Raw genomic sequence first — 14,123 nt, 5'->3', positions numbered from 1 at the left:
TTTTCTTCCTTCAACAAGGCAAAGGATGACAAGGATAAAGCCAAAGTGAATCTGAAGGCTTCGAAGACTCAGAAGAAGAGGAAGCCCGTGGACACGTCAGGTAGGAGGGACAGTTGCAGTCTAAATGTTAGGGTTCATCTGTATCGTGCCACCCTCGTCTGGCCCTAATGGAATGACTGCCTGCCTGCTGGCGAGCATTTTATTAAGGCTTTTGGCTGAAATCTGTGTCCCTGGTGTCCCTGGTGTCCCTGCTCCCTGAGTGTGGGGGACGTCCTTGGACCTCATACAACCACAACCACACGAGCCGTTCCTGACGTGTGTGACTGGTGTTCATGAGACACTGTGAAGCACTTTCAGCGTTTGATGCACTGGAGAAAAACACAATAAAATGATATAGTCGATGTTCACTTTCATTTGTTATGTAATCCTGTTTAATGGAGGAGAGAGACAGAGACACAGACAGAGACACAGACAGAGACACAGACACAGACAGAGGAAGAGCAGGAGCCGGTTCAGAGTTGCATTTCTGAAACAAAACAAAAGTTACCAAAAAAACTTTTTTTTACAATTTAAAAGGAATTGGTGCGTTTGTAGTCTTGGGATGAAAAAGTAACGTGTTCCACCCTTTGTCAAAATGTACATTTTCAGCATCTCCAAACTACACTAGTGTATTAGTGAGGGAACATTCTCCAAATATGTGCACAAAACCATATCTTCTTGTCTTTCCAGTGTGTACATGTTCCAGCTGAGGCATAAAAACCTTGTCTCTTTGCTCCCACCTCAGATCCATGTGCAGCGAGTGAGCCTGTGCTGCACGAGCAGGTGGAAAAGTTCAACAGGCAGAACTGTGAGCATTCCCATGAAAACACAGAGGCTGAATCCCACGAGGCCGACGACACAGGCAGCGCAGACAGGCGGCACCATCAGCCGCCACGCCGCATCGTGGATGGAGCACACACCTCAGCCTCCCAGTCAGGGGAGAGAGAGGAAGAGAAGGAGGAGGGCATCTTTGAGGACTCACAGCCTGAGGAGGAGGAGGAGGAGAAGGGAGAAGATGGAATAGCAGAAGCAGCTGGAAAAGAGGAAGATCATGGAACGAGAAGGCACGAAGCAGAGTCAGAGGAAAAGGCCCCACCTCTTCTGGAAAGGTATTTTTCTGACAGATTCACTTTGTTGACACGAGATGCTCAATAGTCAAAGGATGGTATTGATCCATCATTGTGTGTGTGTGTGTGTGTGTGTGTGTGTATACATTTTATCCCCAGTCCTGAGGAGGTCAGTGATGTGGCCACCTGCAGCAAACGCCGCGTCACAGAAGAAGACGTGGCCAAGGACGACTTGAAGAAAAGCAAAGTGGAAAGTGCAGGTGGTGAGGCGGAGGCGGTGCCGGAGGCGGAGGCGGTGCCGGAGGTGGACAGCGAGCTACATGTCCTCACGTCTGACAAATCACAGACAGAAGCAGAAGAATACAGGACAGACGGAAAGACGGTGGTGACAGAATTCCTTATAGGTAAGACATGAGCGCACGTCCAGGGAGGAATCATTTGAACTGTGAAGCAACCACACACACACTGACATAGGATTCTGACACAAACACTGCTTATACTGTGACACACATCGTACTGTGTCATAGGAGCAGTTCTTTCAAGACTCTTCATGAAGAGATGTTTTTAAATTGTGAGCCTGCACTTTTCTAACAAAGAAATGAAAACACAGGTTCTGTTTGTCGTGAATTTGTGATCCAATCTAATCCATTTTATTAGTTTAGCGCCAATTCAAAACATACACCATGTCACTGACTCTTATGGAGACACTGCAGTCTCTCTCTCTCTCTCTGGTTAGCTTGTGACATTTGACTTTTTGTTCCTCCAAAGTGATCCAGTGTCATAACAGCATTCCTGCTCAAGCGTCACTGACGTGTCCGTGGGCACAGCTGACAGAGCAGATAATGACACATCGGCATGTTGCTATTTTCATGCACTTTGTTTCTGGGGGGCTGAGGCCTTCCCTCAGTGTCTGTCGTACGTTTCATGTTCAGCAGCAGTGTTTCCTCTGGGTTTGCTTCAGACTCCAGCCCTCCACCTTTAGCCCCCTTCGACCACCGCATCGTGACCCCCAAGCCTCATCAGATCGCCACCTACTACACCATCAACAGAGATGAAGTCCTCGGAGGGTGAGTGACAAGGAAACCACAGAATGTCCAGCTCTCGTAGCGTCGCTGTGGAGCTTATACCAGAGAATGTCACACCCGGCGAAAGCCTAATAGTTTTTTTCCAACTTTTTTTATTACCCCCTGAAGGGCAGATGATTGAGAGCCTCACGAGAGCAGCAGACCTCTTTGATGTAATAGACCAGTGCTAAATTCTACCTCTCAAACCGGAGATCACTGCTCGGCACGCAAGCACATTTCTTAAATTACTGACATGAAAACACAGTCCTTACTGCTCATCACTGTTAAATTGAAGAATGATCCGAGTATGTACGTCTATAACTAAGATCTCTTGCAATTTATCGGTTATTTGGTCGGATGTAAAGTCATCAAGTAATGAATCATCAAGTAAAATACAGGAAAGCCATGAACTCTTGGTTTGTTCTTTGATTTGATTTGATAGGGACAATAAAAAGAAGGAATATAACAAATGTGAGCTTCCTCTTTCTAATTCCCCACTTATTTAACATTATTGTTCTTTCTCTACTCTTTCTCTATAAGCTGTGTATGTATGTTTGACTCACTCAATGTGTTGGATTTCCTTTCATTAGAGGGCGTTTTGGGCAAGTCCACAAGTGCACAGAGAACTCCTCTGGTCTGAAACTGGCTGCCAAGATCATCAAAGCCAGGAGCCAGAAAGAGAAGGTGTGGTGAACGTGATCAGCTGATGAAAGATGAATATCAAATAGTGTTGTGTGTGTCTATTTGTCCAGGTCATGGGAAGAAACAGCATAAAAATGATCTCTTATAAAAACTGTAAACAATCATCTCTCAAAAAGCATCAGATTTGAGTAAAGCTGGAGTAAAGCAGCAAATTAAATGTAATATACAGTAGTTCACATCTCGTGTATCTCAACAACATCTCAACAGATCAGGATGCATTCGGTCATGCTTATGTAAAATGGTAATAGCTATACGCAGCGTCACTCCTATTCATTTCCATAGAGAATTCAGTGGCTTCGAATGTAAAAATGCCAGCTAACAGTATGTAAAACACAGGTGACAAAGTGTTTAACCCTTTAAATACAGGCATGTATGAAGAGAGGGGGATGATCAACTCTACCGCTTCAGTCCCAACTAAGCACATGAGCTTATTTGAATTGCTTTATTGTCACGTTGTCAACAACATCCTGATTGATTAGATGTGAAAGCCAAATTTCTTATGGGAGAAATTCCACTCTCGATGACTGGGACCTCCCCCTCCATGACCAGCCTCAGTGACTACAGACCAGCAGCACTGACGCTTGTGTTGATCCAGTGCTTCTACTTTGCCCGGGACAACAAGGCTCACACTGGTTAGACGAGAGGATGACGAAAGAGAGTACGAGCGTGGACGGAGAACAGGCAGTAGCTGGTGTTTGACCACAGAGTCAGTAGATACACTGATTTGATCACTTATAATTTCAACGCGAGCCTCGTGTGGAGGATAAAGCTGTAGAAAATGGACAGATGGATGGATTATTTCAATACTTTACACTAAACTGTGAGGATTTGCACCTGGAACAGCAAATAGCATTATGAGATACCCATAGACACTGTTTACATCGTCTTTAGTTACATTTTAAATGACTTGTACTTCTTAAATGACAGGAGGTGGTGAGGAACGAGATCCAGGTGATGAACCAGCTGAATCATGCCAACCTCATCCAGCTGTACGCCGCCTTCGAGTCTCGTCATGATGTCATCCTAGTCATGGAATAGTAAGTCTATCTGAACCTATACGGTGTGTGTGTGTGTGTCTTTCTGGCTGTAATGTTTGCTCCTCTTTGTAGCGTGGAGGGAGGGGAGCTGTTTGACCGCATCATTGATGAAAACTACAACCTGACAGAGCTGGACACAGTGCTGTTTATACGCCAGATCTGTGAGGGGCTGCAGTACATGCATCACATGTACATCCTACACCTCGACCTTAAGGTAAACCACAGTTAGCAGCATGTCTCTCTTTTCCTTCTTTTTAAGGTCATGTTGATGTCGCTCTCCCATTTACTACACCCCCCATGTTAAGGTTCCCTGTTTCTCACATTAAACCCTGCTATCATTTAAGTCAGTGTTTTCAAACCTTTGGTATTGTGGCTGCCGAGGGCAATCGCACTGCACTTGCACAGACTTTCCAGTGTTCTGGGACTTGCCGTGTTTTGGGACTTGTCGGTGTTCTTGGACTTGCCGGTGTTTTGGGACTTGCTGGTGTTTTGGGACTTGCTGGTGTTTGGGACTTGCCATTATTTTTGGACGTGCGGGTGTTTTGGTTTGGGACTTGTCGGTGTTCTGGGACTTGCTGGTGTTTTGGGACTTGCTGGTGTTTTGGGACTTGCTGGTGTTTTGGGACTTGCTGGTGTTTTGGACTTGTTCTTGGTGGTTTTGGGACTTGCTGGTGTTCTTGGACTTGGCGGTGTTTTGGTTTGGGACTTGCCGGTGTTTTGTTTGGGACTTAACAGTGTTTTGGGACCTGCAGCTGTTTTGGGACTTGCCGGTGTTCTTGGACTTGGTGTTTGGTTTGGGACTTGGTGTTTTGGGAATTGCGGTGTTTTGTTTGGGACTTGCCAGTGTTCTGGGACTTGCCTGTGTTTTGGGACTTGCTGGTGTTCTGGAACTAAAAAACTATGCTGTTCACCTCTTTTCTAGACAGATATAGAAATCACAGATATCAAGCAGTAAACCTGTCTTTTGGTCATCATAAAAGTGAAGATTGTGGATAGATCAGTCAGAGACAGGCTAATCCGCACAGACCCAGAGACACGGTGGAGGTGAATCTCTGCCATGAAACGTAATGAAACATCACAAACTCATAAAAAAGCATGCCGGGGGCATTATAAAGGAGCAGATATATTCAGTATCCAAGTTTTGTGATGTATCTGTCGATCTCTGTGGATGTGTAGTGCACAGTGAACTCTGATGTATTGAATCCAGCATGGCGGTTCATGAAAAGTGAGTCACATGACATTGGGAGCTCTGTACACGATCTGTCCAAAGTTCGGTCACTGTAGCTCAGTTTTGATTCCCTGTCTCGTCGCAGTTCAGTCAGTTGAATTTTTAATGTATTTATTTATTTATCCAGATTTGTTGTTGTTACCTGTGTCTCACTTGTCAAGGCTGCATCTTCCAGCTGTGCATTGTTGAAGGGACGGAAATGAGACGCCGTTAGAAATGAGATGGACTCGCCCACACAACTCACCAATACCCCCTCTTCTTCTTCTTCTCCTTCTTCTTCTTCTTCTTCTTCTTCTTCTTCTTCTTCTTCTTCTTCTTCTCCTAATAAATTCTGAGAAGTTAAATGCTGCCCTCCACAGTTTGAAGTCCTGAATCACAGTTTCGCCTGGCCCCTCAAAACCTGACTGCTGGTGGTATATGTATATTTATATATGTATATATATATATATATATATATATATATATAGTTGGTTCTAAATGTTTGAGACTGGAGAAATTAGAGATGAATTAACGCTTGTTGTTGTTGTTGTTGTTGTTGTTTTCATGTCTCTGGGATTGTAATCGCTCTCTTTTGTTCTTTTTCAGCCAGAGAACATTCTCTGTGTCAGCAGAGTGACTAACAAGATCAAAATCATTGACTTTGGCTTGGCCAGGAGGTAATAACCGCTCGCAGAGTACCAGATATATACTGTACTTGTATTATGCCGCGTGGTTCTGACCTTTGACCTCTGACCTCTGACAGGTATAAACCCAGGGAGAAGCTGAAGGTCAACTTTGGAACGCCAGAGTTTTTAGCCCCTGAAGTAATCAACTATGAGTTTGTTTCATTCCCAACAGACATGTGGAGTCTTGGTGTCATAACTTACATGCTGTAACACACACACACACACACACACACACACACACACAGGTGCACACATACACCATCAGCTGTTTATCTGACCTCTGCTGTCTGTCTGTCTGTCTGTCTGTCTGTCCAGGCTCAGTGGTTTGTCTCCATTTCTGGGGGACGATGACAACGAGACACTCAACAACATCCTGGCCTGTCAGTGGAACTTTGAGGAGGAGGAGTTCACGGACATCTCTGACGAGGCCAAAGATTTCATCTCCCGTCTGTTGGTGAAAAGCAAAAGCTGGAGGATGAGCGCTGCAGAGTCCCTCAGACACTCCTGGCTCTCGGATCACAGTCTGCACTATCGACTAAACCAGAAGGTAAAACTGACATCAGATTGATTTATGAAGGACTTCTACATTTATCCACAGACAATATAGAAGTAGAATATAGAAGTCTCTGACAGATTTGCCATTCAACCATTCACTCTCACTCTCACACATTGATCTATATGTAAGAACAAATATTTGGGATATACCTTTTTAGTACAATGCATAGGAAACAAGCAAATCACTATAAATAAAACCCGAAAACAGGACTGTCGGTAACCTCCAATCAAATAAAACTTGAAAAGACAACTGAGGAGAAAAGAAGTCGCCAAAATCATCTACAGACAGAGAAACGAAAAGGTCGCTCAGCTGGCTGCCCATTCTCTCTCCTCCTTCCATTCTCTCTCCTCCTTCCATTCTCTCTCCTCTCCATTCTCTCTCCTCCGTTCATTCTCTCTCCTTCATTCTCTCTCCTTCCATTCTCTCTCTCTCCTCCTTCTCTCTCCTCTCCTCTCTCCTTCCATTCTCTCTCCTCTCCCATTCTCTCTCCTCCATTCTTTCTCCTCTCCATTCTCGCCCTTCCATCTCTCCTCCTTCATTCTCTCTCCTCCATTCTCTCTCGGCTCCTCTCCCATTCTCCTCTCTCTTCCTCTCCTCCTCCTCTCTCCTTCCTCTCCCTCCTTCCATTCTCTCCCTCCATTCTCTCTCCCTCTCTCCTCCATTCTCTCCTCTCCATTCTCCCTCCCTTCCATCTCTCTCCCTCCTCTTCCATTCTCTCTCCTCTCCATTCTCCTCCTTCCATTCTCTCTCCTCCTTCATTCTCTCTCTCTCCATTCTCCTTTCCATTCTCTCTCCTCCTCCCTCTCCATTCTCTCTCCTCCTTCCTCTCTTCCTCTCTCTCTCCTCTCCATTCTCCTCCTTCCATTCTCTCTCCTCCTTCCATTCTCTCTCCTCTCCATTCTCTCTCCTCTTTCCATTCTCTCTCCTTCTCCTTTTGAACTTCCCTATATTCAAGGTATTCAAGGTGAAAACACTCATGTTGTCCTCTGGTATCTTTTTTTACTGAACATTTTCATAAGTTACTGTTTGATGATTTGATTATAGTAACATGGTCAGACATACACACCTCATATGGATAAGAGGGTTCTTGTTTGTCTTTTTAAAACCGGTCCTGGGGCCTGTTGCATGAAATCAACGGCGCATACCCGAGCAGGCTAAACAGGATATGTTAATCCTGCTGCTCAATCTGTCCAGTCAGCCGTTGATCTGATCAGAAATGAACGTGTTTTACACGTTATTCATGATCTATTTGGAGTTTCGTTAACCTGCATTAAAAGATTACAGTGATTACATGTGGTTCAATGTTAACTAATGTTATTCTGATTAGTCTTGAATGATTGCATGAAGACCGATAAGAGCAATTACATAAAATACTCATTCATTCAAACAGTGCTTGTGTTACAATTATATTTTGACGATGCTGAAGCTCTGATACTTAGACAAACTATCAGAACTGCATGTTATCGAAATCAATGGCTCATGTATTTGTGATCTCTCGATAACAATACACTGAAACTTTACTTGTCATTCAGCTGGTTTTAATGCAGCTTAAGTCTCTTCAATAACTATGCAGAGCACCCTATAGCAACTCCTACTGCTGCGGCAAACAAGTCACTATAAGAATATTCATCTGCAATTTCACAAAACACGTTCTCTGGGTTAGCGTCACGTAACTGAAGACAGATCCACATCAAACGTCCTCTAGGACAAACATGAAAGACATTTTACAATGCAAATATTAAACTGGGAGGCGAGGTAACTATTTAAATTGCAAATATGATGATGTCAGTGGAGCAGTAGTAAGCGAGAAGCTCATTTGCAAAAGCGAATCACTATTTTTTTCCTTTTTTAAGTTTTATTTGTAGGATACCTCTGCTTTTTTACACGAAATCCCCATGTACCCAACCTCAGTTTACAGAACAGAACAGTATAAAAACGGCAGGTTAATCAGCAGATGGAGACACAAACCATACCATCATTATTAATCTGATACTCTCTCTCTCTCTCTCTGCAGAAAAACAAGTGCCACTCCACACATGCTCCTTCTCCAGAGAGCTAAAGTGGTAAGACCAGTATTACTTTGCTGTGTAGCTAACTCACTGATTGGGCAGATTAGTCAACTACTACGTTATCAAACCTGTTTTTTTTGTCTGCTTCCCTCCACAGTTTCATTGTGATGCCCTCAGCATGCCTTCTGACAATGTAGGAGCCCAACACTGGACCAATGCTGCTGTAGCTGTATGATGAGTGGATAACTGCTCTCTGCCTCGCAGCCTCACGTCTGCACAGCCCTGCAGCTTGTAGCTCCGACCTGAAAACTTTGAAGCACAAAACCCATTTTGCAGACCATAAACAGTCCTGTGTCATGGTTACTGTCACGCACAAAACATCACACTAAACCAAAGAAGACTGGAGCCCAAATAAGTCTTGGTACAAGGTAAAAGAGGGACTCACACGGCAGTGATGAATCTGAATTGTGAAGGTTCAGATCATCAAGAGGAAAATGATTCATCATAATCATTGTGTCATGTTGTCCTGGTTTGTTTGCATGCTTTGCACCTTTTGGCCATTGTTTCATGTTTGAACAAGCTCCAGACTGAACTGTATTATTGAAGTCATGTATTTGTGGTTCAAGACTTTTTTTTTTTCTTTTTTGAATTTACAAGTCTTATTGAAAATTGTATTCATCCTCAAACAGAAGCTAAATGTGCATCCGCCCCCGTTAATTTATTTTGTACATACTCTAGTGCTGCTTCATAGGGTTTCCTTCTGCCTTCACGTTCACGCCATCAGCTCACCTTTGCTTCCGCAGTTTGGAGTAGCTCTGTCACCTTCCATGAAGGCATAATGAACAACAGAATACTACCTATGAATGATACATGTTTATGACTGAAGTGTTTATTTACTGGTTCAACACCAGACTGTACTTGAAGTGCAAAGCTTTGAGGAGTGTTTTTTAAAGGGGAGACAAACTGACGTGTAAAGCCACAGTTCAGCTTGACCGAGAGCCAGCAGCACTTTATTGTCCCAGTCCTCCTGAGATGTGGATTGTTGGATGGATGATCGTCGCTCACTTGCTGGCTCATTTCTTGGGAAGTGCAAAAGCTTTGTGATTTTGAACACTTGTTTCATTGAATTTATGGTACTTTTTTCAAGTTTTCTTGTGTACTGAAAAATAAATAAATAAAAAGATTAAAAATAACAATAATAATAATAATGATGATGAATAAAGTACAGTACAAAACAATTTAGAGTGTTTCTTTCAAAAACACATATTAACATGGATGGATAGATTTTCATCAAAATGGCGAGGCACTGATGTACAAATATATGAGCCCAAAAGAGAAGCTTATATTTCAATTTTGACCTTAATTGACACATTAAGTTGTTTTAATTATGCTTTAATCAATTCCAGGAAAAACAAACAAATATTTATTAATATAAGGTCAAATTCCATTTTTAAATCTTTGGTAAGGTTTTATTTTATGTAACAACAACAACAACAGTACTAGTATAGTAGTAGTAGTAGTAAAGGAGAGAGCATTAAAGGAGGGAGGAGGAAATATGGCCTTGGTTTCCAGAAACAGAACGATTAGCAAAGCAGTCCTGTGTGGGCATTACCCGGTGTACTGTGAGTGTTTAGACTGAACTATGCACGTATGAGGTTAAAGGTGAAGAATTCTAAGGAATAAGTGGTAATGTCCATAACAATGTCATATCTTATTAAATAAAATAAAAAAACTAAAGATCTTAAAAGTTCAGTGACCCAGAAAAAGTTTTTAAGTTTTGACTTCACAGTTTTTTGTTTTGTCCCCTGACATTCCTACTCCTGTGTTTCAAAACAAGTCGATTTCAGAGCTTAGCATAACATCTTAGGTAACATCCATCCATCATCTACCGCTTTATCCTCGTGGGGGGGGGGACCTATTGACCTAATCCCCATATTGCATGTTTTTGGACGAAGCAGGATGAAGAAACCCAGACACACGGGGAGAACATGCAAACTCCATGCAGAAAGACCCTTGTTCCAATCGGGGCCCCACTGGTAACACTTGTGTAAAATCTCATTATTAAGGAATAAAAAGCCATTTTGAAATAAGTCATTTTAAATGAGCTATTATGAAAAAAATAAAAATAAATAGAAAATGAGAAATTATGAAAATATTATATTTCATGATAAGGGTAATTATTTCACAATATTTTCCCATTTCATAGTAATAAACTTATTGATTTATTGCATTTTTACACAATTGGCGCTTCATAGTTTTATACTACGATAGTAATCCTCTGATTACTATTGATTGATTACTCTGATCGAGGCGTGAAGGTGCAGTTCCTCCTCCACCCTGCACATGTCGCTATAACAAACGAGATGCACAGTCCCCTCAGGCGCGCTTCCTTCTTCCGTACACGCTCCTCAGCTGCCGCTCTTTGCTGTCTTCTCATTGGCTGCTCTACGCGGCAGCTTCCGGCTACGTCTGGTAGCTTTCGGTGTTTCAAAGCTCCAGAGGAGGCTCGTCGCTCCACAGTAACTGTCAGCACACACTCACTTTGCGTCGTATCACACTGTTAAACATACCGCCCGTTAGAAATGGCTCAGAGTACCGACACCGTTAAAGTTGGCGCCGGCGCCGGCGATAACGCGAAGCTGAAGAACCAGGACGAGCGAAAGGTGGCACTCATCACCGGTATTACTGGACAGGTAACTTTCCATCCTCCTCATCCTCTCACGTTCATTGTATGAACAACCTGTTCACACGCACTGTGGTAACGATTCAATGTTGTTGACGCTGCTGTTCGGGGCATCCGAATGATTGTTTTCTTGTCCCGGTGTTCTTACAGGGAAGTGATGTGTGTGTGTGTGTGTTATGACATAACGACTGAAGCAGGTGCAACACTGATAAGTCGCTGGCACGGAATCCGATCTCTTTTATATTCCCTCAAACTCTGTTATATTCCCTCAAACTCTGTTATATTCCCTCAAACTCTGTAATATTCCCCAAACCCGTTTTCTCATTCAGAATCAGATAAGAGTCGTTAACAAACCATTTATTAACTCATAAACTCTGCACTGCGTCATAGAGGGCGAGTTAGTTGTTCATCCAGTGTTAAATCATTCAATCTATAAAATGAAAGGTGTATTTTATGTGGTGACGTCACCTAAAATTGACTGGACGTGCTTGTGTTAAGTTGAAGACCTTTCACCCGAAAGAGTCCCTCAGTTCTGATGAACTGGGGTGGGGGGGTAAAACAAGGCCCCTCAGGCTAAAAACTGTTCAATGACTTTAGTTGAACAATGCAGAGTCCATGTGTGAAAGAGTGTCGTTAGGGTTTCATTAATGGTAAGTGGTTTGTATTAATAAAGTGCTTTTTTTGTCTTGATGGCCACTCGTAGCTGCTTTACACCACAGTTTTGCCATTCATTCATTCATTCATTCATTCATTCATCCATTCACTCACAATTTCATTCAGTGCAGTGTCTATGTGCAGCCCTTTTCCCGATCACTCGTCTTTCAAACCCATTCACAGTATCAGTGTAAAGCAGCTTTGTGTGCTCATCAAGACTAGAAAAGCTCTATATAAATACAGACCATTTACCATTAGATATGAAGGATGGGCTTTATACTGTTGTCATGGGTTCACTGAGGCATATTTGACCATTGTTGTCACTGTCAGGAAGGTGTTTGCCTGCGTGTGTCCGTTTATAACTGAGAAAGTTGAGGACATGTTTTCGTGTAACTCTCTGGTGATGAAACACATGGCCCAACAATAAAGTCATTAGAAGTGGAGATCAGGACACGGATCCAGATCTCCTTTGCAAAAAATTGTCTGCCTTGTGAGTTAAGGGAGTGTGCACTTATGGTGAACTGCACGGATGTTTGCACTCTGACTGCTCTCGCTGGTTCAGATCATTGTTGCAGTGTTTGTACAGAACTATGTCATTTTAATGCCAAACATGTTTTACCAGTGTCTGACGTGGCGTTTTACACTTAGCACATTTTTTATGGCAGTTGAGACTAGGGCTGAACGGTTTTGAATAAATCGATCATTTTGACTTAGATTGCGATATGAGAGGGAATGGTACTTTACATAATTTACATAATTCTCATTTTCACTTGTATAACATTTAAAAGGATTACTGTGTGAAATTTGTGCAGATCTGTGAGAAAACAAAGATGCTTTTGTCAGTCTGTGTATATGATGTGTATAGACCAGGACAATATTATTTAATCTAAAATGTATGGGTGTCACAATCGCGACATTAAGGGTGGGGAAAATACGGTGTTGTGTTTGTAGCCATTGTAGCACAACTAAAACGTTAGCTCCTCCTACTAACCCGAAGCTGCTGCCAACTAGTAGTAACCACGGCAACTGCGTATTTGGGGGACACACTGACTGAATTGTTTGTTTGTAGCATCAGACATGCAGCCTTCTTCAGTGGTGGAAAAACCCTGGATTTAAACATTTATTTAGCATACAAAGTTTTACATATCAAGTTATTGGACGTCTGAGCAGTGCGGATTTAGTGCCGGACCTTCAGAGCAACACAGAGCTTTTCCAGTTTTTCCAGAACATTTCCAGTTGCCTGCTTATTGTACCATTCATATTATTATTAAATTATTTAAAGTGAAATGGCATCAGTGAAAACGAAAGAAAGTATAGTTTTAAAAATGGAGATTTATTTATTTCTACATCCAAAAAAGCTGCATCTACCTCTTCTCGTAAATTTCTGATAGTTTGATTGTCAGTGTTTGGCATGTGCTCTGTGTGTATATTGTACATTTCTTTGTGTCCTTGTTGCTCGCCGTGCTTTCAGTGAGAGCAAGTGTCCATGTCTCAAGCTTCCTGGTGGAAGTTCCTGGTTCCTGGTTCCTGGTTCCTGGTGGACGTGGTGCACCAGGGGACACAAAGAAAATGTTTTATATTTTAGATTCTTCAGAGTAGCCACCTTTTGCTTTAATGACAGCTTTAAACACTCTTGGCATCCTCTCAGTCAGCTTTATGAGGTATGGAATGGTTTTCCTATCGTCTTGAATGTAGAAATGTAGAAAAATGAAGAAAACCATTAAATGAGGTGTCTCCAGACCTATGACTGGTACTGTATATGGTCTAAAATCTAAAATTCAAATCATCCCTGAAATGTTGCAGCTAGTGGCAGCTTGTAAAATGGGTCAGTTTCCACCTGGGGATCAACATTTTATTTCAAAAATAACTAAAGAAAATGATAAATGATGAATAATGAATCTAGTGGTTAAAGTTATAATTGGTCAGAAAATGAAAGTGTATACATGTATTGTTAAAATGTACTTGTGGTTATTGCAGCTTATCCACAAAGGAATTGATATTGATAGAGTGGGAGAATATTCCATAGATTATGGAACTGTTCATGCTAAATGGCAATGGCTCATGTCTACAACAAAAAAAGTCTTTTTTTCTGTCATTACGTTGCTTGGAAAATATACAAATGTACATTTTAAAAATCATTAATGCTTCCTGCCAGGGCTGGAGAATATATCCATATTATATCTATATCGTGACATGAGACAGGATATTGTCTTCGATTTTGGATAACGTTATATCATGACAAGGTATCTGTGATGACTTTTCCTGGTGTTTAAGGATGTTGCATCAATAATTACCATAGTTATATAGTAACATAAATATATATTGTGAAATACACTCAATATTATAAATTAAAACTTATATATATATATATATATTATAAAACAAACTTATATTGAAAAATCTCTCAATAACAATTACT

General features: G+C 41.9%; 2 protein-coding genes across 4 annotated transcripts in view; both read left to right on the top strand.

The window, feature by feature from the left end:
- The window catches only part of mylk4b (myosin light chain kinase family, member 4b), a 38,949-nt gene extending 29,374 nt beyond the window's left edge, over positions 1-9,575 (top strand). For all 3 annotated transcript variants that reach the window (XM_044044371.1, XM_044044372.1, XM_044044370.1), the window contains 12 exons: positions 19-100; positions 785-1,148; positions 1,266-1,510; positions 2,068-2,173; positions 2,761-2,854; positions 3,800-3,909; positions 3,982-4,123; positions 5,723-5,793; positions 5,880-6,008; positions 6,118-6,349; positions 8,373-8,421; positions 8,525-9,575. In XM_044044371.1, coding sequence (XP_043900306.1) covers positions 19-100; positions 785-1,148; positions 1,266-1,510; positions 2,068-2,173; positions 2,761-2,854; positions 3,800-3,909; positions 3,982-4,123; positions 5,723-5,793; positions 5,880-6,008; positions 6,118-6,349; positions 8,373-8,417 — 1,620 coding nt within the window. In that variant the 3' untranslated portion in view covers positions 8,418-8,421; positions 8,525-9,575. The remainder of the gene's footprint in view (positions 1-18; positions 101-784; positions 1,149-1,265; positions 1,511-2,067; positions 2,174-2,760; positions 2,855-3,799; positions 3,910-3,981; positions 4,124-5,722; positions 5,794-5,879; positions 6,009-6,117; positions 6,350-8,372; positions 8,422-8,524) is intronic.
- Positions 9,576-10,818: 1,243 nt separating this feature from the next.
- gmds (GDP-mannose 4,6-dehydratase) overlaps positions 10,819-14,123 on the top strand; it is a 122,792-nt gene continuing 119,487 nt past the window's right edge. Inside the window, exon 1 of the mRNA XM_044044534.1 lies at positions 10,819-11,060. Within this exon, the coding sequence (XP_043900469.1) occupies positions 10,950-11,060 (111 nt within the window). The 5' untranslated portion in view covers positions 10,819-10,949. The remainder of the gene's footprint in view (positions 11,061-14,123) is intronic.

This window comes from Solea senegalensis, linkage group LG14, assembly GCF_019176455.1.
Source record: "Solea senegalensis isolate Sse05_10M linkage group LG14, IFAPA_SoseM_1, whole genome shotgun sequence".
Taxonomy (NCBI): domain Eukaryota; kingdom Metazoa; phylum Chordata; class Actinopteri; order Pleuronectiformes; family Soleidae; genus Solea; species Solea senegalensis.
Note: the sequence above shows the minus strand (reverse complement) of the source record. Positions and strands in the feature narration are given on the sequence as shown.